Source organism: Nannizzia gypsea, genomic scaffold (assembly GCF_000150975.2).
Source record: "Nannizzia gypsea CBS 118893 supercont1.3 genomic scaffold, whole genome shotgun sequence".
Classification (NCBI taxonomy): Eukaryota; Fungi; Ascomycota; class Eurotiomycetes; order Onygenales; family Arthrodermataceae; genus Nannizzia; species Nannizzia gypsea.
In genome coordinates this window covers 1232868-1259851 of record NW_003345199.1, presented here as the reverse complement: position 1 = coordinate 1259851, position 26984 = coordinate 1232868, and the positions used below count along the sequence as shown (strand labels likewise).

Genomic DNA, 26984 nt, shown 5'->3' with positions numbered 1-26984 from the left:
TGGAGTTGGAGTTTCTTGTTTCAAAGTTTGGCGTCTGGCGGTTGCGGCTGACGGAGCATTTCCGTGTGGTAACCAGACGAGGAATCAACTATACAAGCAAGTGATGGTCTTGACATCGTCATGGATCACGGGTAGAGACTAACGAGGAATGCTGCCAGACGATCATGAGCATAGACAAGAGAAGGTTGATTGGCGAACAAAAAAGATATATATATTTCTACCGTAAATGACAAAGGCCTTATCTGGAACGGGCAGGCATCTAAAGGAGAATGTACAAGTCCAAATAACAGGATTAAATTTCGTAAAACATAAAGAAAAAGCAATGAGAGAATGTAGTTATAGCTGTGCTACCAGGAAAGAACACGGGTATCGAAACATTGGAAAACATTACTCTCCTTCCTCCTTGATATCATGTTGCCCAACTATGGTCAAGAACACCTGGTCAAGAGTAGTTTGGCTGACAGAATAATAAGCGAACCCTAGTCTCTCCTTGTTCTGCTCGAGAAGCGAGAATAGCTTGCTGGTGCTGACCTTGCCACTATCATGGTATTCATTGCTTCGTCCGGATACTGGAGAGTCCGCGTAGATATAGTCGTCCTCGCCCGGTTGGTGCGTTGGTGAATCGGATGTACCGTTGCTCGAAAGGGATGATGAGTTACTAAGGCTGAATCGCAGCTGTCCATGATACGTCTTTCGCTCGACGGAAGCACCGGGAAGTGTGTTGACAACCCAAGAACGGATTTCTTCCATGTCTGCTATGGTGGTATGTGGTGCGTTCTTATGGACGATATGGACGTGATAGGCGTTACCATGGCGGCGGCGTAGGTCGTCGGTAGTGCCGATGGCAAGCATTCGTTTAGCCATGATACCGGCACGGGAAGCGAGTGCATCGGCTTCTTCCATTGAATGTGTCGTTAGGACTAACGATCGGCCTGGGACAACAGACTCTAGGGTGCGCCACATAACTCGCTTCGAAGCAGCGTCCATTCCAGATGACGGTTCATCTAACAGTAGAACTGTCGGGTTTCCCATCAAGGCGATTCCAAGAGACAGCTTCCTCTTGTTTCCACCAGAAAGTTGCATGGCCATTCTGTTTCCATACGGCGTCAGGCCAACGGCTCGAATGACTTCACGTACATTGTGCTCGACATCTGGTATTCCTCGAATGCGTGCGTAGAATCGCAGATGTTCCAATACGGTCAGTTGATCTATGGCATCGAACTGTGGGCAAACTCCCATATGGGACCGAGCAGCTGCTCGCTGTGTAGTGACGGGTATATTTTCTATAAATATCTCACCATTGCTGTTGGAGGGCTGAATGTCTCCTCGAATCAGGCTGATGGTAGTGGATTTTCCAGCTCCATTGGGGCCTAGGAGTGCGAATACTTCACCACGGGGTACTCCAAAAGTAACATCTTCGACTGCCGTGAATTTTCCAAATGACTTGGTCAAATTGACGGCACGAAGGCCATCATTGGAACTCGACACACGCTGAAGTTCATGTCCAAGGTTCGGGTCGCCGTTAACCTCTTTCTCTCCATCGGATTGCTTCTTCTTGGTGAAGCGTCGGAAGGATAGGCCCGAATCCCAAAACAAAAGCAAGCCGAATAATACTAGGGCCTGCAAGATGAGGTAGAGAATAGGACCGCCGTATGCGGTAATATCTCCGGGGTAACTGACTATCTCCTTATCTCGACAGATTGTTGAGAAGACGTTTAGGGCAACGAAGAGGGCACGGATTACGTTGCCAATGGGAGAGATGACGGCAATGGCGAAGTGAACAACCAGTAGGAGGTTTTGTACCTGGTCTGTTGGGGCATAGGTGACGACAGACATGTATGCAATCAGATAAACAAGGAATAGAACCCTAAACGGCTGTTAGTAATGCATTGCACTTAAACATAAGAGTAGAATTACTCACGCTTGACCTCCAGCAGCAAAGGCAAAAGCAGCAAGCTGAGATGCAGCAAACACCGAAATGATATAAGCGAACAATGTCGAGGTGATGGCGTAAAGGAAGAAGACGACAAAGAGATACTCTAGATGGTACCAGCTAGATGAAACGGCTCTGAAGATTATCACCATTATAACAGTCGATGTGAGGGCGATACCGAAATCAAACGAAAGATAGGACAGCCATAACGGAAGACTTCTGACTCCGTTGCTGTAGTGTAGATCTCTGACATGTCGAAGTTTCTCGATAGTAAGGTAAAGAGAGAAGAAGGCTGGGTAAGCGGATAAAGCCAGACCCAAATAGATAACTAGTTGGAGTGTGCTCGACGCTGATGATATCCATGGAACCTCAAGGATCTGGTACTGGGTAGAGATGGAAACATTGTTCAAAAGATTGTTCATCTGATTCTGCAGAATCGAGGCCAGGGCAGGGCCGGTATTGCCTTTCCATGCGAATGTTGGCGGCGAAGTGTCATCTCCAAGATAAAACCCACCGGGAGTAACATTCCGGAAGTTTGTGGCAATGTAATCATTGAACTCCTGAAGGGAGTTCACGATGTGAGTGCCATCTCGCAAAGCATCCGTAACATTCGCTGGTAGCGAACCGCCTGCAGCTCCTCCCAGTCCTCCACCAAGAGATAGTAGACTGCCTGCCGAAAGTTTGCTGCTTGGCCCAAGCACCAATTTCAGCTTAACTTGGTTCAAGATGGAGTTGACGTTTGATTGAGAGAATGCAGCGGGTCCTGTACAGGCTGGAAGTTCATAATCCTTCATTAGGAGAGATACCAACCCAGCTGCGATAATTGGGAGCAAGAACGCAGCGATGGTAGGGAGGTAATTCCGACGAAGGATGGTAGTTCGCTTGCATAGGAGGACCCAGGCTTGTTGGGCCATCCCGATGCGGCGACCGGTAAGAAGATGTGGCGTCTGGTCAGAGGCCTTGCCAGTCTTTCCGTCATCTTCCCAGTTTTCGGCTTCCTTATAGATTTCCTCGGCGACCTTTAGGAAGACGTCCTCGATAGTTGGGCCACTGACACGGTACTCGGTGATTCCATTTTCTTCCAGGAGGCTAACGAACCTAGCCGCCTGCGAGGAATCGGCGACGGTATAGATAACCTGGTCATGTAGAATTTCAGTCCGCAATGTCTCTGGCAAGTGTAGCTTTTCAGATATATGTCCCTGGTATACATAAATCCTATAGCCGGATCCAAGCTTATGCTTAAGCTCAACACTAGAACCTTCAGCCTTGAGGACACCCTTTGACAAGATGGCAATGCTGTCCGCAATCACGTCAGCTTCGTCAAGGAAGTGCGTCGTCAACAAGATAGTTCGTTTTCCTCGTTCCGCTAGGAGAATATCCCAGATCTTTCGTCGGGAGATAGGGTCTAGGCCAGACGAAACCTCATCAACGCAGCATACGGAAGATCCACCAGTAAACATCATAGCCAACTGTAACTTTCTCTTCTGTCCACCAGACAGAGTTCCGGCGCGAGAATTCAGTTTCTTGTCAAGGTCACATGCTGCTACAAGTTCCGCAATGTCCGCCTTGCTATCTGGCTTGCCGAGAGTCTTCAGACCATTAAAGATTGAAATGTGCTCTTGAACGGTAAGCTTATCCCAGATCACATTCTTCTGCGGACACATGCCAAAACCGCCGGCATTTTCAGGGTATGCCACGGACACCTCGCCGGATGTGGTCTTCGAAACTCCTGATATGGCGTCGAGGGTGGTTGACTTTCCACTGCCGTTCGCTCCGAGAAGGACCATGATTTCACCCTTGTTAACATGAAGATTGAGGTTATCAACGGCCAAAACGGTTTCACGTCGGCTTCCAAATATCGGAGCGATGGTTCTATGGAACCAGCTTGGTTTGTACTCTTTTGTAAAGCCGCTAAGAGAGACGGCATATGGTGCTAAATCCGACCTTATGCTCTTCCTGCATCTAGAGCCGGTTCCATGGAGCAAACGTTCGACAACAGCAGCAAGGATGGGGAAGATTATGATATGGATGATAGCGAATATCCAAAATACAATACCAGGGATACTCCAAGGGCTTTCGGGGGCGCTTTTCACGAGATTGGTCGCTTGATCCTGTCTTTCCCATCTCGCCATGAAGACGACGAAGTGAATAAAGTTCATGGGTGGGAAAAGGAGGGACAAAATAGCAACAGCAGCAGAACTGGAGGGGTGGACGACTTGAGCAACAATACCAAGGCCCAAGGAGGTGATGACGACTGTAATTCCGCTCAACTGTGCCTTTTTAAAGAAAGATGCTCCGAACAATGCAAACGAGGCCAAGGACAGGCCAGCCAGGAGTTGGAAAATGATCTGGATGCCAACGGAGGATTTCGTAAATACAACAGCTTTTAGTATTATAGCCATTGCTATCCAGCCCGGAAGGTAGATAAGGTCAAGCGCGAGGTGAACAGAAAGGAAGCGTGCAGCTTGAGATTTCCAGGGGCTCGTAGTTGGGATCATGCAGTCAATAAGCTGGGAGAGACCCAACTCTCGCTCAGTTGCAACGAGACCGGTTAACTGATAGGTAATACCGATGCTGCCCACGAGGAATGCGATGGCTAGAATACTGATGATGGTGCCAGTATATCTAATACGGTTGTCCTTGATACGTTCCTCTTCGGACTTTGATGTATATGGATATTGAAAGACCTGTAGGGATATTGTATTGATGTTAGATATGATAAAGCGTTCAGCCCTAGACCATCCATGAAACTGACCTGTTTGTTAACTGGCCCATGTGTCCCATTGACAGAAGCAATAGCCCAATCAATTTCATGTTGGAAAGGGAGAATATATGTCTGGGCATCGTTGGTAGTCGATTTGACATCGATGTTCTTTCCGAGAGCCCCGTCTGCCTTGATAGTGTAGTTCCATCTGCCGCCATTTCCCTCCTTCGGGGAAGAAGCAAAGACAGCTACAGCTACACAGGAACTCGTCCCCAAAATGGAGCTTTTGCATATATCCTGGACTTCATTGACCGATGACAAGACAGTGACAGTTTTTCCGCTCGCACGCACGGGTGTAGACACCCGGTCGATGACCCGCGCAATATCACCATGTTCGAAGCCATTATTGACAAAGACAACATTTGTCCGTGAAGAGGACACTGCCTTCAGGGCCTCACCAAAGGGTAAAATGGGAGTAGATGGTGCAATTCCATATTTCGACGGGACGACGAATAAGTTACGAGCGAACGATCTGGGCAGACGAGTAAGTTGATATGTTGAGATTTCTAGACAGAAGTACTCACAAGAAAGCAATAAGAATAACCGGAAGCACGAAGGCTCGCAGTGGCGTTGTAATATATGGTCGAACCAGCGCAAGCAGGAAGTTCTTTTTGACCAGCGACCAGACCTGCCTGGTGAACGCCATCGTTATGGCAGGCCCTCTTTTTTTTTTTTTTTCACTCCAGTCTTCGGGATATCAAGAAGGTAAATGATATTAACATTCGACACAGCGTATCATCGTAGATGCACGAAAAGTATGTGTAGCGATGCTATGGATGATAACGGGTATAAAGTAGCATATATACAGCGGCTATGGCTGTCTTGCTTGAGATATCAGGTTGAAAAAGAAAAAGCGCCGATGACGCGCGGAGAGCGTGGCGGATGTTCCAGGGCAAAGAGCAGGCCAAGACTCAAGACTCGAGCATTAATTCATTTCCAGGTGAAAGAGGCACAAAAGACAGAAGTATCTTCTGCGGCGGAGTTCTTATACGAGTGACTTTGCCGTACGAGAAAGGCTGCATTGATGGAGTTCCGGATGGTTATCGAGCCGAAGCAGGGCCAAGGTGGGCCAGGCGTTGGCGTTCTTTTTCGACGCTGGCTGGCAGCGAGATATCTCATATAAGACAGCATACAGAGCATGCATGGGAGTTTGTCCCCTTGGGCTTAATCAAAATCCTTCGTCTGAAGGAGACTTGCATGCTGGCAAGTGATTTGATGTGATCCTCCGGCCGTTTGTTGCCGTGGGTGAAGCAGCCATCACGACGGGCGCGTAGTGACACCGGCAATGCAAACGAGCAGAATGCGGCGATATAGATAGCACCAAGTCGTCGTCAGCAAGGACGGCCTGTCTGATGAAGAAGCGGCTTCTCCAGGGTTGATCGTGCCTTTGTCCTCGTCTCGTCTTGCGTGTCTGTTGGTGTTGGTGTTGGGTCGTGCTCTCTCCGCGCAGACGCCTCCTTTCGTCCGTAAGACCGCAGACTTCCTAGTTAACGGCCTTAACCTAGAGCTAAAGGAAAGCCTGGCCTGCGACGGTGATGATGATGACGATAGGTCGGTCTCAAGCACCGATAGATGAGTCTGCCCAAGGTCAAAAAAGAGCTGTATGACTCGCTGTCAGGCACCGACGACGAGTTTCTTTGTTTCGCTCAGAAGCGAGCTGGCGGTCCGTCTGCTGTTGGTATAACTAGTTGACTATATACGACCGCTGGCCGGATAGCGATGGAAAGATGACGCACTCGATGCCATAGAAAAGCCCTGGAGTCGTCTGCCTTGGGAAGGGCGTACGTGTACAGAGTACGCAGCAGGTGGCAGGAGATGCTCGATCCGCCCTTGTTGCGCGTCGCTGACCGGCCAGCACGAACATTTAACCATCTCCTCTGGTCTCAGTAACTACGGTGTACAACAAAAAATGAAGACCAGGCGTTGTCTCTCTGATGATGATTACTCCGTATATCAATGGCGACGGCATCATAATCCGACCAAAAGAAAGAACATAGATATAAAGGGCTACTACTGAGTACTCCGTACTACTACTGAAGACTACTGTTTTCGACGGCTATCAGCCAATATTCTCAACTGAAGCTCTGGCGGTGACACAATCGAGCCAGAGGCTGCAAGCCACCAGACAGTCAGTCTCATGGAAGGACGCTGTTTATCTCCCTTCGCGGCGGCCACATGAACTTGAGGGTACGAGACGAGCCTCCATAGGCGAAGGCTAATGATGCCGTTTGTCTCCTGGTCATGAGCATATGACCTGGCTATGGGAGGTGCGCACAGCGATCGATCGATCGAGATGGCATCAAAGACCTCGTTCAAGGTTTCCTGCAGTGTCTCACAGCGAGCTCTGAATCTGGGGAAGGCTGGGGCAGGTGAGAGAGACCAGGCCCGGGATTTACCATTTGGCTATTCAGGGGCTTGCTGATACAGCCAATCAGCCCCTAACCGCCTCCCAGAAAGGCGCCTTTTATGGGTTTCCTCGGTGACAGGGAGAGCAGTCATAGGCAGCGCCACAGGTTTAGCTCGCTCGGCTGCTCCCCAATTTTGAGTCCCTCGTGCATAAATGTTACTCTTAAAACACTTGGAGTTCCGTCATCGAAGCTACTCTGCACATAGCTGGCCTTTTTCGTCATCAACTCAACCTTTTGCTATTAAGAGCCAGCCTCTTCCACCTTGAACGACTAGAGACCTCCAGATCATTAACATTTGACATAATCGGTATAAACGTGTGCATAAGTCGGCACGATGACGAAGAAAGTCCCCTCAATCGCTTCCTTCGGCTCTTCCAGCGAGTACCTCTCTCAGTCTCAAGCCAGCTTCCAGTACCGTCCACGACCCCAAGAGGACTCTAGCTACCATGAGCACACTGAATTCAACCCAGGAGCCTATACCAAGCCCTTCTGCGAATTCATGACCAAAAACCCAACCATCTTCCACGCTGTCAACGGTTTCGCTGAGAAGCTCGAGGCCAAGGGCTACATCAAGCTCACCGAGCGTGAGACCTGGTGTCTCGCTCGCGGGAAGAAGTACTATGTCACCCGAAATGACAGTGCTATCATCTCCTTTGCTGTCGGCAAGAACTACACCCCCGGCAACGGCATGGCTATCGTTGGTGGTCACGTCGACGCCCTGTGCACGAAGCTGAAGCCGCTCCCAACAGTGCCCAACAAGGCCGGATATGTCCAGCTTGGAGTCGCTCCTTATGCAGGTGCCATGAACTCAACCTGGTGGGATCGTGATCTCGGTATCGGAGGTCGAGTTTTGGTTCGTGATCCCAAGACTAATAAGGTCGAGAAGAAACTTGTCAAGCTGGACTGGCCAATTGCTCGTATTCCCACTTTGGCTCCTCACTTCGGCGCTGCTGCCGTTGGGCCATTCAACAAGGAGACCCAAATGACTCCTATTATCGGAGTTGACAACTCAGACCTGTTCAAGGGCCCCGAGCTATCGACCACGGACTCACACGGTGGAGATCTAGGCACCGACAACTTCACATCGACCCAGCCCCAGGGCCTTGTCAACGCCATTGCCAAACAGCTTGACATAGATCACAACACCATCATCAACTGGGAGCTAGAGCTTTTCGATATCCAGCCTGCACAACTCGGCGGTCTCAACAAGGATCTTATCTTTGCTGGCCGTATCGACGACAAGCTATGCTGCTACAGTGCCCATGAAGCAGTCCTTGCTTCCCCCGACCACATGTCCTCAGGCATTATCAAGATGGTTGGCATGTTCGACGATGAGGAAATCGGCAGCTTGCTTCGCGGCGGAGCAAACTCCAACTTCATGAGCAGCGTCATGGAGCGAATCACTCAATCCCTATGTCGCGAAAGCTATGGACCCAACATCCTCTCTCAAACCGTTGCAAACAGTTTCTTCGTATCGTCCGACGTCACTCACGCTGTCAACCCCAACTTCCTCAACGCTTACCTCGAGAACCACTCCCCCCGTCTGAATTACGGTGTTGCCGTTTCTGCCGATCCAAACGGCCATATGACCACCGAGGGCGTCAGCACCGCACTCTTCCAGCGTCTTGCTGTCAAGGGCGGTTGCAAGCTCCAAGTTTTTCAGATTAGAAACGATAGCCGCAGCGGTGGTACCATTGGACCCATGACAAGTGCTAGAATCGGTATGAGAGCTATTGATGTTGGAATTCCGCAGTTGAGCATGCACAGTATCCGTGCCACTACTGGCAGCCTCGACCCTGGTCTCGGTGTGCAAATGTTCAAGGCATTCTTTGACCATTTCGAGGAAGTCGACAAGGAATTCGCAGACTTCTAAATTTCTTGCCATGTTGTAAGGGGCGATTATACTTGTGGATTTGGCTTCCTTTGATTTCGGTCATATCTCTACCTACATGTTCTTGATCTCCTGAACTTGGTTTCGGCCTACCTAGAATAGGATACTATATGTTTGCAAATGTAGCATAGCTATAGATACTGAATGAAATATGCATACTCATAAACTCGGGGTCCATGGTCGGTCTCAGTATCGTTTTCGTAGAGCGGTGACTCGCCCAAACGGGAAGTAGTAGGGTGCTGCTGATAAGATAAGCTTAACGCACAGACCCACTTTTATCTCGAAATTCCTTATCAAAGATTTTTTGTGGCATATCATATCATGCAATATTTATTGTCTGTCGCCTTTCAATAACATCAGTAAAACAGATAACTTGCTGGAAAGGAATAATCATGTCTGAAAAAACTGATACCAACGAGCCTGAAAAGCCTGTTCACACTATAATTCTCGATGCCGGGCCACTGATCAAGAACGTCCCCTCAGTGTCAACCCTCCTGTCACAGTCGCATACTCTCCTCACCACACCATCAGTAGTTTCGGAAATCCGGGACCCTGAAGCCCGTCGCCGAATAGAAACCCTTTACCTCCCCTTCCTAACTCAGCGGGCTCCGAAGCCTGCCAGTCTCCGAGTTGTGTCTGAATTTGCTAAGAAAACCGGTGACAGAGAGGTTCTGAGCAAGAATGATTTGGAAATCTTAGCGCTGGCTTATGAGATCGAGTGTGAGAGGAACTGCGGTGACTGGAGATTGAGACGGGAGCCTGGACAGAAGGGTATTAATGGATCACCTCCGGCGCATTTAACGGCAGCAAGGGACGCTACGAAGGATGTTGATGAGAAGAAGCCGGAAGGTCAAGAGGGGAAGCAGGAGGGGTCAGATGAGAAACAGGAAGAGACGACAGGCACGATAGTAGAGGAGCAGCCAGATACCGTGGTGGAAGAAGTTACCCAGAAGATTGAAGATGTGGCGATTGAACAGAACCCTGAAACTGCCCTGGAAGAACCAACCTCTGAACCGACAGACCTTCCGAACAAGGATGCAGAAGAACCCGACAACGACGGCTGCGAAATTAACGATGACGACGAAGAGCAGCACTCTGTTTCAATAGATGAATCAGACTCTGACCCCGATGGCTGGATAACTCCATCCAACCTGAAGAAACGACAGATTCGCGATGCTGCGCTTGGTACGGCCGCACCAGAGACGAAAGTTATGCAGGTTGCTACTATCACAGGAGATTTTGCAATGCAGAACGTTCTTCTACAAATGAACCTCAATATTCTTTCGCCTAGCAACATGCAACAGATCCGTCAGTTAAAATCCTACGTCCTGCGATGCCACGGTTGCTTCTCTGTGTCAAGGGATATGTCCAAGCAGTTCTGTCCCCGCTGTGGACAAGCCACCCTTAACCGAGTCTCCTGTTCGACATCTGGCAAGGGAGAGTTTAGAATACATTTAAAGAAGAATATGCAATGGAACAATCGAGGGAACAAGTACAGCATTCCAAAACCTATTGCCGGCACTGCCAATACAAAGTGGAGTGGCGTTGGTGGTGGAAAAGGCGGATGGGGTACGGGATTGATATTGGCCGAGGATCAAAAGGAGCATGTCAGAGCTGTTACTGAGGAGGAGAGACGGAAGAAGAAGGGAAGAGATCTTATGGATGATGATTTTCTGCCTTCTATTCTAAGCGGGGAGAGACAGAGGGCAGGTGGGAGAGTTAAAGTTGGAGCTGGCCGCAATGTCAATTCGAGGAAACGGAGATAGGTATGGATTTCAGCAGCTTTACAGCTTTAATTATGATGATTTACGCATAAGGATATGATTTATAGACGCAACAAAAGTTATGCTGCATTCGAGACATATTTCAATTCACCTTACATCATGAGAAATATCATGAGAATCCGTAAACTTATATCTGACTTATATTTTGATAATAACCGTGGGACTTCAAGAAAGATCTTCAAATTCTCGAATACAGCCTCTCAATGGTCTATATCCTACGGGATGCTTTTGTATTCCTGACATGCCAAATCCGCTATAAATCCCACAAATGTCAAAACGCCGTGCGCCTCCGTTTAGAAGTCAACAATTTCAAGATTTCGATTCTAGCACAGAACGTGAATAGTTAGCGGATCGTTCAATGGCATAGAAATAGCAGCTTAAATTCATTGCGCAGTATTCACATACCAGCTTGCTGGGTTAGAAGTAGCCCATAGCGCTTCTTCAAGGTAACTCTTTGTCTGTAAATAGATTGAAATTAGTACTATGCGCAAAGGTCGAGCAGTAAACTCACCATCCATAACCATGCGACTTACCTCGAGTACTTGTCATCGGGAGAGAATCTGGCAGGGTGGGCGGATTTGGTGACCTGGCCGTTGAGGACTTTCTTAAGGGTATAGACTCGCTTGCCCTCAGAGTCGAGTGTGTACATCAAATGCATGCTATATAGCTCGTCAGAAGGCGCAAACATAATGGTATAAGGTATATCTAACAGCACTTACATTGCGACGTGTTCTAGTTTAGTCTCTTAACGAATATAAGTGTCTCTGAACCAGCAAGTTGATGGTGAAGCTCGTCCACACTAAGATTTAAAAAAATATTTCGAGGTCGCAGAAACCTTGGAGAAAACTTTTGCCGCGCCGCGCACACTAGTTAAATAAAACCCGAGGACAAAAAGCTTCAACCTTTTTCTTCAACTACAACAAACAGAAGAAAAACAACACACTTTCATTCCCTTGACTTGTGAGAAGGGAATAAGTCCTCGATACGAGGAAGCAGCGTATCTAACTGTTGCTAGCCCTGGTGTTAGAATTTCTTTGAGCTGAAGAACAACATTATAGGAGTGAGGTGATAACGAAATGACCATTTCTAGTCATTGCTGTGAGTATGCTCTTCTTCTACCTTAAATCCTTAATGAACCAGGAGAATTGCGGCGTGCGACGATGATTACACTATATTCGCTACCTAGACCATCAGCACTGATTTCTAGCTGTTGTCGATGATGGTGCTTTTGTACTACAACGGTATCTGAGTCACACGCTGCAATTTAACGCCCTCGGAATCTCCCTATTGCATCTGTCATTGCTGGTCATTATGCTAACGACCCGATGTAAAGAACACATAGGTATACAACATAGCGGGTGTCATGGCATCTTCTACCCCGGAACTGAAGCCTGCTCAACCAGAGAAGGCGGTTCCGCGCAATGGAGCAGCCAAAGGCCGGCCTCGGCGGCCCAATTATAAGCACATTCACCGGTTTCCTCTACCTATAACTATTCACCCATTGCCCCCTTTAATACCGCACAACCCCCTCTCACTTCTCAGTATTGCTCTCTCATATCTCACTTTCTATATATCTCCGCCTCATCCAATAACATGTTCTGCTTATTTTGACGCTTTCACATCTTCCATCCAAGTTACAGACCCCAAGACCATCCGTGTATTATGGGAGATGGGTTTCTTCGGTAAAGGTAGCCTAAGTAGAAGCGAGCCATCGTGGCTAGAAAGAGAAAAAAAGAGAAGAGGGCTTATCGGTCAAAGCACAAGCGAAGAAGCAACGGGGATGAGGCGAGTAGAAAGACGAGAATTCAAGCTGGAGAGAGCAAGGAGGGAGAAAGAGGCCATTGCCGAACAGCTCAGAGTCGAGGGAAAGCTTCCTGATGGGCCGGCATCAGATAAAAGCGTTTTGGCTCTAGATGATGAAGCTACTTCGGAAAAGAAGACTGCTGAATGCAGTGCGTCCGCACCAAACGATGAACCTGCTGGCAAGACAGTCACCAGCCGCATCAAGTCTGTTCGTTTCTCACCCACTGTGGGAGTGGCAGATATAAACGATAACGTTGAAGTAGAAGATGAAGAGCACCTTCAGCTCTCTAGTGAAGATGCGTTCTTCCTTTCATATGGCCTTGGAGTTCTCGAGGTATATGATGATACCCGAAGCACAATTCTCCAACCTCAATCACTCCTTGCTTTGCTCCGTCAGCACTCATACTTCCCACCTCGTGATCCCTCTGCAGTGCCAGAACCGGACGACCGATTCATGATTTCATATGTTGCATATCACCACTTCCGCTCCCTCGGCTGGGTTGTTCGATCCGGAGTCAAGTTCGGTGTCGATTTGCTCCTCTATAACAAAGGCCCAGTCTTTTCACATGCTGAATTTGCTGTCAACCTTCTCCCGTCCTACAGCCATCCGTACTGGAAAGAGACTGAAGAGAGACGAAAGTATGTGGCCGCAAAGTTGAACCATACGTGGTGGTGGCTTCACTGCGTAAATCGAGTGCAGGCCCAGGTTAAGAAAAGCTTTGTTATGTGCTTCGTGGAGATCCCGCCACCTTCAGCAGACGATAAATCTGGTGAACAGGATATTGGAGAGCTCTTGAAGAGCTATCAGGTCCGGGAATTGGCCATCAAGCGATGGGTGCCAAACCGGAGTCGTGATTGATTGTATTGATATATTTAATGTATTCTGTTCTGTGCCCTTGTTGCATAAACCACAAGCAGCATTTAGTAGAAATATAAATAATTCATCTTCAAAGCTAGAAACATAACTATACACGATATGTGTCGGCCATTCAAATGCTCAGTAGCTGATATCTTCTCCCCTGTTCCCAAAGTAGTTATATTAGATAAGTCAGCGTCGCGCGTCGCGTAGTAAAAAAAAAAAAAGAGGCATCCTTGCAAGCAACCGCGAAACCTCGAGAATATCGTAGCTAAATCTGCGACCCTATGGGAGGGTGGTAGGGATGAGTAATGTAACTGTTTGACATTACTTTTGTATGTATGCTAGTATGGCCTTCGCACAATCCTGGGCGCTTAACTTCCCCATAGGTGGTATAAATATAGCAACGATTCAACCTATATCAGCAAAGATATCTCCATTCCCCTCTGCTCTTCTGCCATGCTGAGACCAACACGTCCTAAAATATAATAATATATACGGACTACGGAGTATATATATATTCACTACGATAACACTGCGTATTTGGTTTTGATTCCTAATATGTCAGGTATATATTCTACGTTGTCCCACTTAGTAACAAGCTGTACCAATTTTCTCTCTAACAATCAGCTCAATCTCCAGGTCGACTTCTCCCGGTCCGACGCCGTCATGTTGCAGCATTACTTGCTTGTCTCGGCGCAATGGTAGTCGGTAAGCTCACTCCGTTGCGATATCCTTCATCCGAGCTGCGTTGACATGTTTTCCTGCTTCAAAAAGCCCTCTTCGCGAATCGTGGCACGGAAGTCCCCTCTGTTCAGGAATATTACGGCAGTCTCGAGTCTCGCATAGGATACTGGCTCTTCTTGGGAAACACTCGCCATTGTGGCCTGTATGAAAAAGGGACGATATGGCCATTCCCTCTCAGCGCGGCGCAAAGGAGGATGGAGGAGAAGGTATACAACAAGCTGGGCTTGAAGCCAGGGGCTCGTGTTCTTGACGCAGGGGCAGGATCGGCATACGTTGCTATGTATATGGCTAGAAAAGGGCTCATCGTCGACGCAATTGACATTACACCTTTTCATGTTGAGGATGCCAAACAAAATGTCAAAGCCCATGGCCTCCAGGACAAGGTAACCGTTTCGTTCGATGACTACCACAACCTAACCCAATTTGCCGATAACTCTTTCGACGGTGTTTATACCATGGAGACATTTGTACATGCCGATGACAGTATGCGTGTGTTGCAGAACTTTTATAGAATACTGAAACCGGGTGGTGTCTTGGTTCACCATGAGAATGATATCATACATGATTTGGAGGGTGTACGGGAAACATCCAGGCTCTGGCATACCCCAAACACCCTCCCGCGAGGGGAATTATCTCAATCGTTGGAAACGGCCGGCTTCAAGAATGTGGAGCTAGAAGACCTCACTGACGAAATATTACCTATGTGGAGGTTTTTAGGATTTATGGGGTATTTGCCATACCAGGTTTTCCGACTACTTGGTATTAAGGAGCGCTTTACGAACACCCTGATCGGCGTTGAGCGGTATCTGGGCTGGGGCGAGATCGGATATATATCTGTTAAGGGAGTCAAGCCTTGAGTGGATTATACATCAACTTTGGGCAATATTGTATCCGATAAAGAGCGCGTGTCGCGGAGAAAGCAACCTTTGGGAGTCTCTAATCTGGGATTTTCCAAGCTAGATTCTTGCCTACGAGCCACGAAAACCAAGGGACGATGAGAAACGAGGGGATGTCTATTCACGCCTATATATTTAATAGTTGTATATACACATATCGGGATACTATAGGGCATGTACATTCGACTTTGATAAGACTCTATTTTAGATAATTTGTTAATATTTAATAGTAGCCATGTCGAACATAAAGTCCTCGGGAACTCGGAGATCAGATACTACCCACGATGGTCAGGATGGTTCTTACACAAGTAAGATCAGAGTCGTGATTGATTGTATTGATATAATATATTCTGTACCCTTGTTATATAAACTGCAAGCAGCCTCTAGTAGAAATATAAATAATTCATATCTAAAGCTAGAAATATAACTATGATGCACCATATATGTTAGCCATTCAAATGCTCAGTAGCTATGATGTCTTCCCCTGTTCCCAAAGCAGTTATATTGGATAAGTCAGCGTCGCGCGTTTCGTCGCGTAGTAAAAAAAAAAAAGGCATCCTTGCAAGGAACCGCGAAACCCTAGAATATCGTAGCTAAATCTGCAACTCCGGAGAACCACATACGCAACGGCCTGTCTGATCGTCTGTCATTCCTCAATTATGTGTCTGCAATGGAAACTCAGGAAGACAGCCTCGACTTGACCTACCTGAAAAGTGCAGCCTTAGGCATCAATGTGAGTGAGCGCTGTGGGCACATCCCTGTCTTCTTCCTAGTTACCACGGATTTTCGTCCTAATGCCCAGTTTGATCACAGGAATCCCAGGCATCACTGAGCAGACAAGCGGTTTCCGCCATTACGCGACTCACCTCGGCGGCAGCAGGCTATGGTTCCATTCTGGAGCATGAAATGCTCAGCAACCAGCCTTTGGTTGTCACAGAGAAGCCCATTAACTCTTCCTCGAGTGTCAAACAACAAGCTGGACAGTCGATAAATGACACAGCCATGTCGAACATAAAATCCTCGGGGACTCGGAGATCAGATACTATCCACAATGGTCAGGATAGGGAATTATCACCTTCGGGAAGCGTTTTGGGGGATACCCAGCTAGTTTCTCAGTCGGTATATGAGGGACTATTAAATGGCAAAGATATAGATGGCAGCCCGATGGAACGACCATTTGTGAGTGTCATCGAGACAGCAGAGGGAGGGACCACACAAATGACGCTCCATGAAGGAGATACAGGGCATGTGGACCTGTTTTCCGACGCCGACAGTACAGCAGGCGCTGCTAATCCAGATGAAGATCGTGGCTCCCAGGCCTCTGACTCCGGGCAATCCTCTCCAACAAGTTACGAGCCGTTCCCGGAATCACAGCGGTTTAACACCAGCACACCAGCAATTCATAAAGGGCATATATCAAATATTGCAAGCACTGCCACACCATCGACTCTTCGGAATCCCTTTGGTTCAGACAATAAGACGCCCGGGTCTGTTATGGCTTTAAGCCAGCTTTTCAATGCAACCCAGGCTACCTCATCCCCATCTACTCATATACCACGTTTAGAACCACCATCCGATATGCCATCGCCAAACATCCCCATTCAACGACCAATGCGTAACACTGTGCCTTTCTCACCAAGCCTTCTGGGTACATCTATGTCCCGACCTGACCCAGTTGAACCGGAAGCGAACTATATTTCCATGCAAGAATCACAAGCTGAACGAGAAAAACGGTTACAAAAGTCGAGCTCCAATCTTGTTGACCCGGATGATGACCCGTTCCAGGCTGGAGAGTCCGCCATTGAACGCCGTATACGTCAAATGAAGTCGAAAAATGAAGTCCGAAAGGAGTTTGAAAGTATCAAAGCCCCGGCGAGAGTGACCACGCGTAATAATCCCAAACTAGATGTTTCATCTTCGCCGCCTTTGAATCCAGACCATACCACTAGTAGGCTGAAAGCTTTACAGTCAGCATTGGAAAATAATGGGGAGGAGGAAAGGGTTTTTGACACGGATCGCGGCGAAGATAGTGAAGTTGAAACGGAACAGGAGGAAGTTTCTATGATTCAACCGCTTCGCAGTTCTCAGAGAACTCAATCATTTCCTGAAGAAGATAAGGAAAACGTTGACAGTGGGCCAGTCCAAAATTCAACTCTCGCTGTTAGCACACATAGCGCGCTTTCAAGCGTGTTGGATCTTGATCAAAGTCCATCAAATAATTGCCAACAACCTCTTGGAGCACTTCAATCTTCCACAGGAACAACTTCTGTTCGGTTCATATCCAATCCAAGGCGAGGATCACGTCCACCATGGGTCTCCCAGCCAGAAAGGAAGGGAAATTCTAGAGAAGATGCCATTAAATATGGCACTCAAGGGAAAGAACGGGACAATAACTTCTTGAGCGGCAGGAGCACGATATTTGGCTCTGGGATGGGGCCTATAAATCTGTCAAAGCAAATACCTTCATCGCCTCCTCTAAGAGACATCAACAATATCATCAATAACCAACCTGATGAAGAGGACGACTCGCCAATCTCGCAAACTTCTCCAACACCGCTGCCAAAAGCGATAAACCGTAACCACTCAACGCCTCATAAGCTCAATCCTGATATGCCAAATCTTAATAAGGGTTCCTCCACAACCTCTCGTGTCTTTGAGACTCCTTCCCAGTCTGCCCCTGAAGGGAGAAACCTATCACGAAAAGTTCCTGAAACCAGTCCCACTGGTAAACGGCAGAATCGTGTAGCATCCACTAGTGCTACTAACTTTCCAACAGAATTTGGTGATGGTACAGATGGCATAGATGAGGACGATAATCTCCCTAATTTACCGCGATTTAACGACTCTGCAATACTAAAATCTCTTGGATCCCAGGAACTAGCCGCCCTCCGTCCTTCTCGTCGCGTCCAAGCCATTCTATCTAGCCCTAGTGGCCGACAGCGGAGGAGTATGACAGCTATTGCCTCAGATGAATCACCCCGACCTGCAGCTTCTGAGATTCCCATCAACGAGATCCGCCTACTTAACGCAGATGATCGCATTTTTCAGTCAATGATGGCTACGGTTGACTCACCTATTAAAAGGAGACGTGGAAATGATGGAAAGAGAATCCAGGAGCTTCTACAAGATCGTCAGCATAACTTAGCTAACGAGCTAAATAACAATATTCCAGCATATAGCCCTATTTCACCCATTGGGCCAATTTATAGCGATACCCCTAGGACACTTCAGAGAGCAACAAAAGAATTACATCAACCTTCGGAGCCCCGTAATGTATATGCTAATGATATCTGGGACTTTCAGCCGTCTCCTCAAAGGCCGGTACAAAAATCTAAACCCATGGTAACTGCCGGCCTTCCTATCCTTCGAAAAGAAGTTCAGAAAACAGAACAACAGCCTACACGGAACAAACGCTCAGTCCTTGACGCTGTTGTTATTCACCTTCCCTCCAACTCTTCCTTATCTACGCCGCTAGAGCCGCTATCACGTACCCCCAGCTCACCCTCTCTTCAAGCGCAGACAGAAAGAAGTGATTCGATCCTGGAATTAAATAAAGATACAGAAAAGCCGAATGAGGAAATTGTTTCTGCAAACCATATTTTTGCCTTCTTCAACGGCCGGCCAGCCGGATATTACCCAGCTATTTGCGTGGGTACTAGTGATGGTGTTACAAAGCAGCAGCTTCTCGTCCACTTTGATGATTCCGAGGCAGTGGAGAAAATTGATATTCGAGGAGCCAAATCCTTAGAACTCAGGATTGGTGACATTGTCAAAGTCAACCACCCGGACGTACCCAAGGTCCCACATTATGTGACGGGATTTGGCAAGAGATTGCAGTCTCCGACAGAAGATGCAGATTTGAATACTTGGGATAGGCAAATATCCGATGTCTATGGGAACACTACTGTCCGGCTGAAACGGAAATTGACCAAAGTTGTTCCCAGGGGCAAGATTCCCCGGGCTATCACTATGCCTATATCTAAGTTATATTTGGATCAAAATCTATGGTCTCGATTTGGAGAACGTCCTTACTCTATAGACTCACTACCAAAGGTTCTTCAGGTTGTACCTCAAGCAATGGAACAAAGTATGCATAACCGTGCCACCCAAGTTGAACAGACTCCGGTCGTTGAGCCAGGTAGAGCGGGCATATTTTCCGGCATGACATTTGCCCTTTCCTATACAGGAAACGAGAAAAGGGGCAAGGATGTTGAGTCTATGCTATCTGATAATGGTGGAATCATCCTCAAAAATGGGTTTGACCAATTATTTGAATCCTTTTCATGGGAATTAGTGTTACCCACTGCCAAAGATGAAAAGCTCCAAACTGAAGGGTCGCTAATGCTGACGCAACGAGCTAAGGAGACGGGTTTTACCTGTTTGATTACCGACCAACATTCACGGCGTGCTAAGTACATGCAAGCTTTGGCTCTGAATCTTCCCTGCCTTGCCGGCCAATGGGTATATGCGTGCATTGAGAAACAGGAAATTGTGGAATGGGAGCCATACCTCCTTGCAGCAGGGTCTTCCATATTTCTTGACAATGCCGTTAAGTCACGAATCCTTAGACCTTACCTTCCCTCTGAATCCAAATTCTTGGATGTCATCGCTACCCGTCCAAAGGTCTTCAGTGACCAGTATATGCTCTTCGTTATGGGACGCAAGCAGGTAGCACAACAACGACAGGCCTATGCATTCCTCACTTGTGCGCTGGGCGCAGAACATGTTTACCCTGTTCAAACCTTTCAAGCTGCACTCGACATTTTATCGCAAGCTACTGAGCTGCACCCTGAACCAAGCGGCTGGGTTAAGGGGCGCAGTAAGTGGGATTGGATATATGTTGGCGAGGAAAGTGCGGCAACTACCGCTCGCATAGCTCTGTCTAAGCTTTCATCTACGGTCTCGAAGCCTCCAACACGAGGGCGTGCTCGGTCTGTTAAACCACTTCAAGGGCAGGACAGTGATGGTGGGAAGAGAAAAGGTGAAAGTTTTCAAAATATCAAAATCTTGGATAACGAATTCCTCTGCCAGATTTTGATACTAGGTCGATTATTTGAGAGGTAGCTACAGCGGTATAGTAATCCAGGGCCAACAGCTCTTACTTATGATTTTATCGTTTACACGGCTTAATGAACATATTATATCAATACCCCGGACAGGATAATGGAGAAACAATGTGAAATAGATGTCAATAGCTCCGTCTTATTGTACAGTGAAATAAACCAGTCAAAAAAGTTATGAATACAATTCAAGCGTAACTCGATCAGGCCTTCACCTTGATCTTTTTCTTCTTCTTCTTCAGCTCCTTCATCTGTGCAACACGCTTTACTTTCTCTAGCTTGCGTCTCCAGGCGGTCCAGCGGTCCTTTCGCTTCCACTCCTGAACCGTTATTCCAGCTTTATCCGCGGCTCTTCCAATCTCCCAGTTCGCCTCACGGTGCATATATCCAGATCGGTACGTTGTTGAGCTGGATGCCACGAGTGTCAACTTGACGGGTTTGGATGCGTCAGCCGGTTCTTCCACAGGAGCCTCCTCTGTCTTTCGTGAAACAGCAACCATCGACAACCGCCTTCGAGTTACTGCATTCTTTGGAGTGGGCAGCTTATCGTCCTTGTTGAAAACAACGCCGATATATTTTCTGTCGGGGTGGCGCTCGGGATCCCGGTAGTATTGGACATATCCCTTCTCAAGGGCAAAGATCGTATGGTCTCTTCCCATCCCAACATTTTCACCAGGGAACCATTTAGTGCCTCGTTGTCTGAAGATGATATTTCCTGTCACCACAGCCTGGCCGCCTGTCTTTTTGGCACCAAGTCTTCGTCCTGGCGAGTTCCTTGAGTGCTTGTTCGCTCCGGAACCTTGCGAGTTGTGAGAGGCGTATCGGACCTGCCCGAGCTGCGAGAAAATAGATGATTGTTGCGGTCGTAATTGAGATTGTAGGATAGAGGATATGAGGGCTCGGGAGCTGAATGTCCGTCTAGAGAACTGGGGATGCGATCGACTCGAGGTTTTGGCTGTGCATTGGGCGAAGACTCCTTCGAGCAGCCTCACAGGCGCCCTCAATTGCGGTTGTAACATGGTATATCCAATGGGCCGAGAAGCGTTACTCAAACGCACCCTTTACTCGTCCTTCGGACCGTGGTTTTGTCGGGATAAAAAGTCCGCTGCTCGATTGTCGACCGTTTTTTCATTTCCATCGTTGAAAAGCTTCAAAAGTTCTCGAATTTTGTATCACGTGACTATTCCGCAAACCATCGAGCTTATCGGCGATAGAGCAACGTGTTTAGTTCAACAACAGACAATCAATTCACCTTCGATTGGCCCTGGACATTCGGTGAACTTGCGGTTGGGATCTTATACGGAAGCCCGGATATGGCCAGCATACTTCGAACGGCCCTGCTTGGGCTTCTTCTCTTTACCACCGCGCAAGCACAGTTCCAGTTCTTCGAGCAAATGTTTGGCGGAGGCCAGCAGCACCAGGAGTCATCAGGTCAAGGCGGCAACGTACCAAGTGATAGCGCATGGTATCAGAATACTTACAATGGAGGTATGTATCTAGTCTCTGGACTCTGTTATATCAGGGCATGTCTCGCTAACTTGTACAATCTTCTCCAGCCCAATGTTCGAATTATCTATGTCCTGGAACTTTAGCCTGCGTCGCTGTTCCACATCACTGCCCTTGTGCACATCCCAAGGTTGAGGAGAAATTCGAACTCGGGGAAGGAAGCGCTATATGCGCCTCAAAAGGTGGCTTCAAGGCTGGGGAGACAGCTCGGAAGATAGAGCTCGCGCGAAAAGGACTACTATAAACCTATTCACAGCCTCTCTTTTTTGGATTAACATACCTGAGCATTGCCATGGAAGGGGCTATTATCTACTCTCCGTATATGGTGTGAGAGGGGGCGTTTTTGGTTCAGTTGGCTTTAGCGATATCATTTTTGTTAGATGTAATTATACCTGGCCTGCAGCATATAATGAAGCATCCATTCGTTTTATGTAAATACACCTTCTTATCTTCAACTGTTCAGTTTCCCATTCATATAGTGCTTAAACGCAATTTAATCATCATACTTTATTAGCTGTATAAACGTCCACGCTCCTACGCCTTTCCAATGTATGATGAAGTCATACCTGATTATCCAACTAGTTAGTTTACCTAGGAGGTAGCAACACCAAACCACACTCATTGCTCTGCAACTGCACACAACACAATCCGGCGACGAATATTTCTTATTTCGCTATTTCCAATAATACCTAAGTACCTCTTCCCTTAAGAATACTTACTTTCTCTCTCCTTCCGCCTTTTACTAACTTCTCTCTAAACTTCCCCCTAGGCTTCTCCTTAGGCCTCTCTCCCTAGAGCTCTCCGCCATAATTATGGATATTTTTTAAAATATTAAAAATAATTATAATGGGCCTACCTCCGTTATTTAGATTTTTGCATACACCGGTGCGTTCAAAGCAACTCTACCCTGTAGTGGCAGGGTTTTGCGCAGTCAGACACGCTTCATTCAGGCCGAGTCCATGGTCAAGGAGGTCAAAGAGGCCCATACAGCGACATAATCCCTCCAATGCCTCTGCTTCTAGAGGAAGACCGGATAAAAGCTCTGCTCATTCTCGCCCAGGCAGTCAAGATGATATATCATCTACCATCCACGACACAGACCCCCGATATAATACCCTACTTGCTCCAGTCCACATCTCGGAAGATCCAGATGGACTGCTTAAACAGAATCATCCTGCTAGCCAGATCCTATCTAATTCCGGGCTGGTAGTGCAAAGGCAGTTGGAGATGATGAATGTTTTGCTGTTAGTGATCTTATACCACTTTTTTCAATTTGGGCAGATAGCGACTTGAATATATAACTAATTCAGTTACTCTTATCCAGTGGCTTTGAACAGGCAAACAGATATGTGATCCTGGATGCCCATGGTAATCATATAGGATACATGGCAGAGGAAGAAAAAGGAATGGGCGGCATGCTATCTCGTCAGTGGCTACACACTCATCGGCCATTTGTCACCCACGTCTTTGACAGAAATCAAAATGAAGTTCTGCGTGTAAGTCTCGTAGTGTACTATTTATATAATTATTGTTGAACAATATGGACTAAGCCTAACATCTCCTTCAGTTTCACCGGCCCTTTTCCTGGATCAATTCTACGATCTTTGTATTTGACCCCCTTAACAACATGGCCGGGTCTCATACACCATTAATCGATCTACAGCACAATGTACCCGGCTCACAAGCAGGGTCCGTGAAGGTATCTCCACTGGAGCATTCACAAATGCGTGTGATAGGAGCCGCACAGCAGCGTTGGGCACCACTTCGAAGAAAGTACAATTTATTCCTTTCGCATCCCAATACTCCCGTAAGACCCATGCAGACAGATATTCAGCAACCTGCTGTTCCGCCAGAGAAAAGTTTACACCAGTTTGCACATGTTGATGAACCATTCCTATCATGGGATTTTTCAGTACGTTCAGCTGAATCTCAAATTCTAGGATCCGTGAATCGCAACTTTGCAGGGTTTGCACGAGAGATATTCACGGATACTGGAGTTTATGCACTACGGATGGATTCGGCTGGCATGGCTGAAGCAATGCAATCAAAGAATGCTGAACCACTAAAAAGTACACCAGTCCCGAGTATGACTTTGGATCAACGAGCCGTATTGCTTGCTACGGCTGTGACCATCGATTTTGATTATTTCAGCCGTCATAGCAGCGGTCCTGGTATAGTGCCTATTCCGTTATTTGGCCTAGGGGAAGGTGGAGCGGGGGCAGCTGCCGGTACGGTTGCCGGAGGTGCTGGAGCTATGGAGGGTGCCGCTGCGGGAGCCGTCGGCGCTGGTTCCCTTGCAGGATATGAAGCCATGCGTAGGGGAAGTTCGACATCTCAAGAGTCAGCGCAACAACCCCGGGATATGGAGGAACAACAAGCTCAGCGCCACGGGGACGTTGAACAAGGGGCGGAAGAAGAGGTATGGGGAGAAACAGATCAAAATCCTTGGGAGCAAAGAGAAGAAAGCTCATTCCCAACAGAGCAGCAGGAGGCCTGGCCGAGTGACGGAGACTCATGGGGGGAGGACAGTGACGATGACTTTTTCTAAGATCAACCTCTCTAAATATTGAATAACGGGGGAGTCATGTATAGTAGATGCTGTATACTACGTATCATATCTAGTGGTTATGCCAGCCTTGCAACGGCAACTTCAGCGCTATATACATAAACCCCTAACTTCCTTGTCGTTGGCCCGGCTTTGATAGGCAGGAAGCTTGTTCTCGCCCCACACGGTGTGGCTCCTCTGGCATGCAACCAGCAACGGCTTCAACAACCATCAACCTACAACGGCTGACCTGCGAAAACGATACAGAAGGTACCAAGTTCATTGCTGGCATAAGTGAGGATCTATTATCCCCCTGCAGTCTTCATATACCGCGGCATACAACGTCTACACTCCCGCTCTAGGCGTATTACCCAAAACCATGGCAGCATCCGTCGCCCAAAAGCGATTATTCCACGAATATAAGCTCCTCTCTACCTCTCCTCCCGATGGAATCGCAGCCGGCCCCATAACTGAAGATGATATGTTTCTCTGGGAGGCATTAATACAGGGTCCTGAGGGAACTCCGTTCGAAGGAGGGGTATTCGCAGCTGAGCTGAAGTTCCCTAAAGACTACCCTCTCAGCCCGCCATCGATGCGATTTCTAGGGAACATGTGGCATCCAAATAGTGAGATTGAAAATACCTCTCCTATCATTCATATTCTCAGATGCAACAGAATTCGTTTTAATATAAAATGTAGTATTTGAAAACGGCAACGTTTGCATTTCTATCTTACACCCTCCAGGCGACGACCCAAACCACTACGAGCATGCATCTGAGCGCTGGAGTCCGATTCAGAGCGTTGAAAAGATTCTTATCAGCGTTATGAGTATGCTGGCTGAGCCCAACGACGAGAGTCCTGCGAACGTAGAGGCCGCTAAAATGTGGCGAGAAAGAAGATCGGATTATGAAGCGAGGGTGAGGGAAGAGGTCAGGAAAGGACTAGGATTATGAAATGGGAATAAGTCCATTTGAGCGGGTATACCTTCTATGACCTTCTCTATATTATCTACTTTGTGGGACGGTTTTGTCACTCGTTACGATAGCATCTTTGAAAGTGGTTTTAGCATTGGGCATAGGTGGTGGTTGATTTTTCGCGGCTGCATTTACGATGCTTGGTTAGTTTTGTCAATTGCACACCTAACGTGGCAGTTTAAGTATTTTGCTCACTACTAACATAACAATATAGATGTGAACGATAGAACTACTGGGGAAACTGGCTGGTCAACATATCTTCGACAACCGTCTATCGAGCCATCCCTCCATGCCACCATCCAATTCATACAGTATTTCGAGTTCCGCTTTAACATTCATGACTAGCATTGATTGCAGCTCCTTCCTCCATGTTGGCTCCGGACCATCTTCAGCAAAGCTTGGATTCCGTTTAAGCATAGCCTCTGCCTTTTTTCGGTCGCGTTGGCTCATTGGGACAAGCGAAGGCGTGTTTCGAGGATGTACGGTTGATATCATCTCAGAAGCCTGCAACCCCACCCACCTTATTGAAGGCACATTGAGATTAGCGTTTCGATGCAATTGGGCCATCGACCCATATTTATAAGTTGACATTATTGCCATCCCGTCTGGATCACGGTCAACCAGTATAAATATCGGCAGAGGATTAGAAACTATTTTAGAGTTGCATCCTTTCTGGCTTGAAAGGAGACGTAGAAATTCTCGACTGCTAAGATCAGGATATCCCTTTCCCTAGATGATTTTTAGATCTACTCCGTATTTACGGATGGATTAATGTGAAGGTTAATTATCTTACAGTTAAAAGGATTCCATTTCCTGCTGCCGAGGTATTGTGGTAGCCACTAGTTATCAGGCGGTGAAACACCGCCTAGGATCTGATTAATAGTATTCTACGAGCACCAGGTTGGTAAAACTCACCTCTTTCTCTACAACCAGGATCCATGAGATACCCGAAGTATCTATTCCGTCAACTTCATCGATTCTTGGAATTATGATACCCTGATGACTCCTTCCTTAGCATGGGCGCACATATTGGAGAACAGCAAGAATTATAGTTATGTTACCTCAGCGAAAGCTCCCACCTGTATTGAAGATTCGTTCTTCATCGTGATGCTAAAATTTCCACCTATTGCGCCTTTTGCTGCTGCTGCCTTCGTTGTCTACATTAGCGGTGGAGTGCTTTCGGAGACCGGGTGACATAACGCACCACATGTAAGGCTGCCCTATCCACATCAAGCGTGAAAGCAATATCATCGATGTACCTGTCTACTAGCGTTTGGGACCCGAAGTATACAGGATCTTGGTAGAAGATATCCCTTTTGGAGCTTATGAAATCCCCCTTGATTGCTTCTGATATCAAGCCCAATATCCGCGTCAACACTCCTTATCACAATGATGACTGTTAGCAGACTACACATTCATATATCATACAATACTTCATACCAAACCGCCAGCCCTCCTGAGAAGTCTTTCCAGGCCAGTAGTAGGTATAAACACGGTGTTGATCACTTGATTCTAGGGCACCAGTCTCGGGATTGAGGCTGTAGTTCGAATGGTTCAATCGGCGCTTCAATGAAATTGAAGGAGAGCCATCGGGTTTGGATAATTCTTCTATGATTGAAAGAAGAAGTTGATTGATATATCTCACCACTCTATCTTTGTCTGGAGAGCAACGAGCGTTTTCAGACGATAAATTTTCCTGGGAATCCATGAACGGGGTATCAAATAAGACCAGTGGGGAAAAGAAACAAATATAACAGCACAATCAGCAAAACAGTGCCTTCTTACAGGTTGGGAGACGCAAACATGAATATGCGATG

General features: G+C 47.4%; 12 protein-coding genes across 12 annotated transcripts; 8 read left to right on the top strand and 4 right to left on the bottom strand.

Moving 5' to 3' along the window:
- Positions 1-387: 387 nt before the first annotated feature.
- MGYG_03891 (ATP-binding cassette sub-family protein) lies at positions 388-5343 on the bottom strand (the record flags this gene model as incomplete). The annotated part of the gene is made up of 4 exons (XM_003173670.1): positions 388-1867; positions 1922-4620; positions 4689-5169; positions 5222-5343. 4 exons carry the CDS (start codon positions 5341-5343, stop codon positions 388-390), a joined length of 4782 nt encoding a protein of 1593 aa, XP_003173718.1.
- Positions 5344-7439: 2096 nt separating this feature from the next.
- Positions 7440-8978, top strand: MGYG_03890 (vacuolar aminopeptidase 1; the record flags this gene model as incomplete). The annotated part of the gene is made up of 1 exon (XM_003173669.1): positions 7440-8978. The coding sequence occupies one exon, from the start codon at positions 7440-7442 to the stop codon at positions 8976-8978; it is 1539 nt and encodes a 512-aa protein (XP_003173717.1).
- Positions 8979-9388: 410 nt separating this feature from the next.
- Positions 9389-10762, top strand: MGYG_03889 (hypothetical protein; the record flags this gene model as incomplete). Its single annotated transcript, XM_003173668.1, has 1 exon — positions 9389-10762. One exon carries the CDS (start codon positions 9389-9391, stop codon positions 10760-10762), a length of 1374 nt encoding a protein of 457 aa, XP_003173716.1.
- Positions 10763-11177: 415 nt separating this feature from the next.
- On the bottom strand, positions 11178-11438 carry MGYG_03888 (H/ACA ribonucleoprotein complex subunit 3; the record flags this gene model as incomplete). The annotated part of the gene is made up of 2 exons (XM_003173667.1): positions 11178-11238; positions 11314-11438. The coding sequence occupies 2 exons, from the start codon at positions 11436-11438 to the stop codon at positions 11178-11180; spliced, it is 186 nt and encodes a 61-aa protein (XP_003173715.1).
- A 705-nt stretch (positions 11439-12143) lies between these two features.
- On the top strand, positions 12144-13442 carry MGYG_03887 (tRNA-splicing endonuclease subunit SEN2; the record flags this gene model as incomplete). The annotated part of the gene is made up of 1 exon (XM_003173666.1): positions 12144-13442. One exon carries the CDS (start codon positions 12144-12146, stop codon positions 13440-13442), a length of 1299 nt encoding a protein of 432 aa, XP_003173714.1.
- A 698-nt stretch (positions 13443-14140) lies between these two features.
- MGYG_03886 (hypothetical protein) lies at positions 14141-15043 on the top strand (the record flags this gene model as incomplete). Its single annotated transcript, XM_003173665.1, has 2 exons — positions 14141-14150; positions 14217-15043. The coding sequence occupies 2 exons, from the start codon at positions 14141-14143 to the stop codon at positions 15041-15043; spliced, it is 837 nt and encodes a 278-aa protein (XP_003173713.1).
- A 709-nt stretch (positions 15044-15752) lies between these two features.
- Positions 15753-20146, top strand: MGYG_03885 (BRCT domain-containing protein; the record flags this gene model as incomplete). The annotated part of the gene is made up of 2 exons (XM_003173664.1): positions 15753-15815; positions 15896-20146. The coding sequence occupies 2 exons, from the start codon at positions 15753-15755 to the stop codon at positions 20144-20146; spliced, it is 4314 nt and encodes a 1437-aa protein (XP_003173712.1).
- Positions 20147-20345: 199 nt separating this feature from the next.
- On the bottom strand, positions 20346-21161 carry MGYG_03884 (60S ribosomal protein L2; the record flags this gene model as incomplete). Its single annotated transcript, XM_003173663.1, has 1 exon — positions 20346-21161. One exon carries the CDS (start codon positions 21159-21161, stop codon positions 20346-20348), a length of 816 nt encoding a protein of 271 aa, XP_003173711.1.
- Positions 21162-21455: 294 nt separating this feature from the next.
- On the top strand, positions 21456-21892 carry MGYG_03883 (hypothetical protein; the record flags this gene model as incomplete). The annotated part of the gene is made up of 2 exons (XM_003173662.1): positions 21456-21630; positions 21699-21892. The coding sequence occupies 2 exons, from the start codon at positions 21456-21458 to the stop codon at positions 21890-21892; spliced, it is 369 nt and encodes a 122-aa protein (XP_003173710.1).
- Positions 21893-22494: 602 nt separating this feature from the next.
- Positions 22495-24196, top strand: MGYG_03882 (scramblase; the record flags this gene model as incomplete). The annotated part of the gene is made up of 3 exons (XM_003173661.1): positions 22495-22892; positions 22973-23144; positions 23216-24196. 3 exons carry the CDS (start codon positions 22495-22497, stop codon positions 24194-24196), a joined length of 1551 nt encoding a protein of 516 aa, XP_003173709.1.
- Positions 24197-24572: 376 nt separating this feature from the next.
- On the top strand, positions 24573-25146 carry MGYG_03881 (ubiquitin-conjugating enzyme E2; the record flags this gene model as incomplete). The annotated part of the gene is made up of 2 exons (XM_003173660.1): positions 24573-24819; positions 24893-25146. 2 exons carry the CDS (start codon positions 24573-24575, stop codon positions 25144-25146), a joined length of 501 nt encoding a protein of 166 aa, XP_003173708.1.
- A 270-nt stretch (positions 25147-25416) lies between these two features.
- On the bottom strand, positions 25417-26875 carry MGYG_03880 (meiotic recombination protein spo11; the record flags this gene model as incomplete). Its single annotated transcript, XM_003173659.1, has 6 exons — positions 25417-25896; positions 25961-26032; positions 26083-26163; positions 26229-26315; positions 26372-26547; positions 26608-26875. 6 exons carry the CDS (start codon positions 26873-26875, stop codon positions 25417-25419), a joined length of 1164 nt encoding a protein of 387 aa, XP_003173707.1.
- Between the last annotated feature and the right edge of the window lie 109 nt (positions 26876-26984).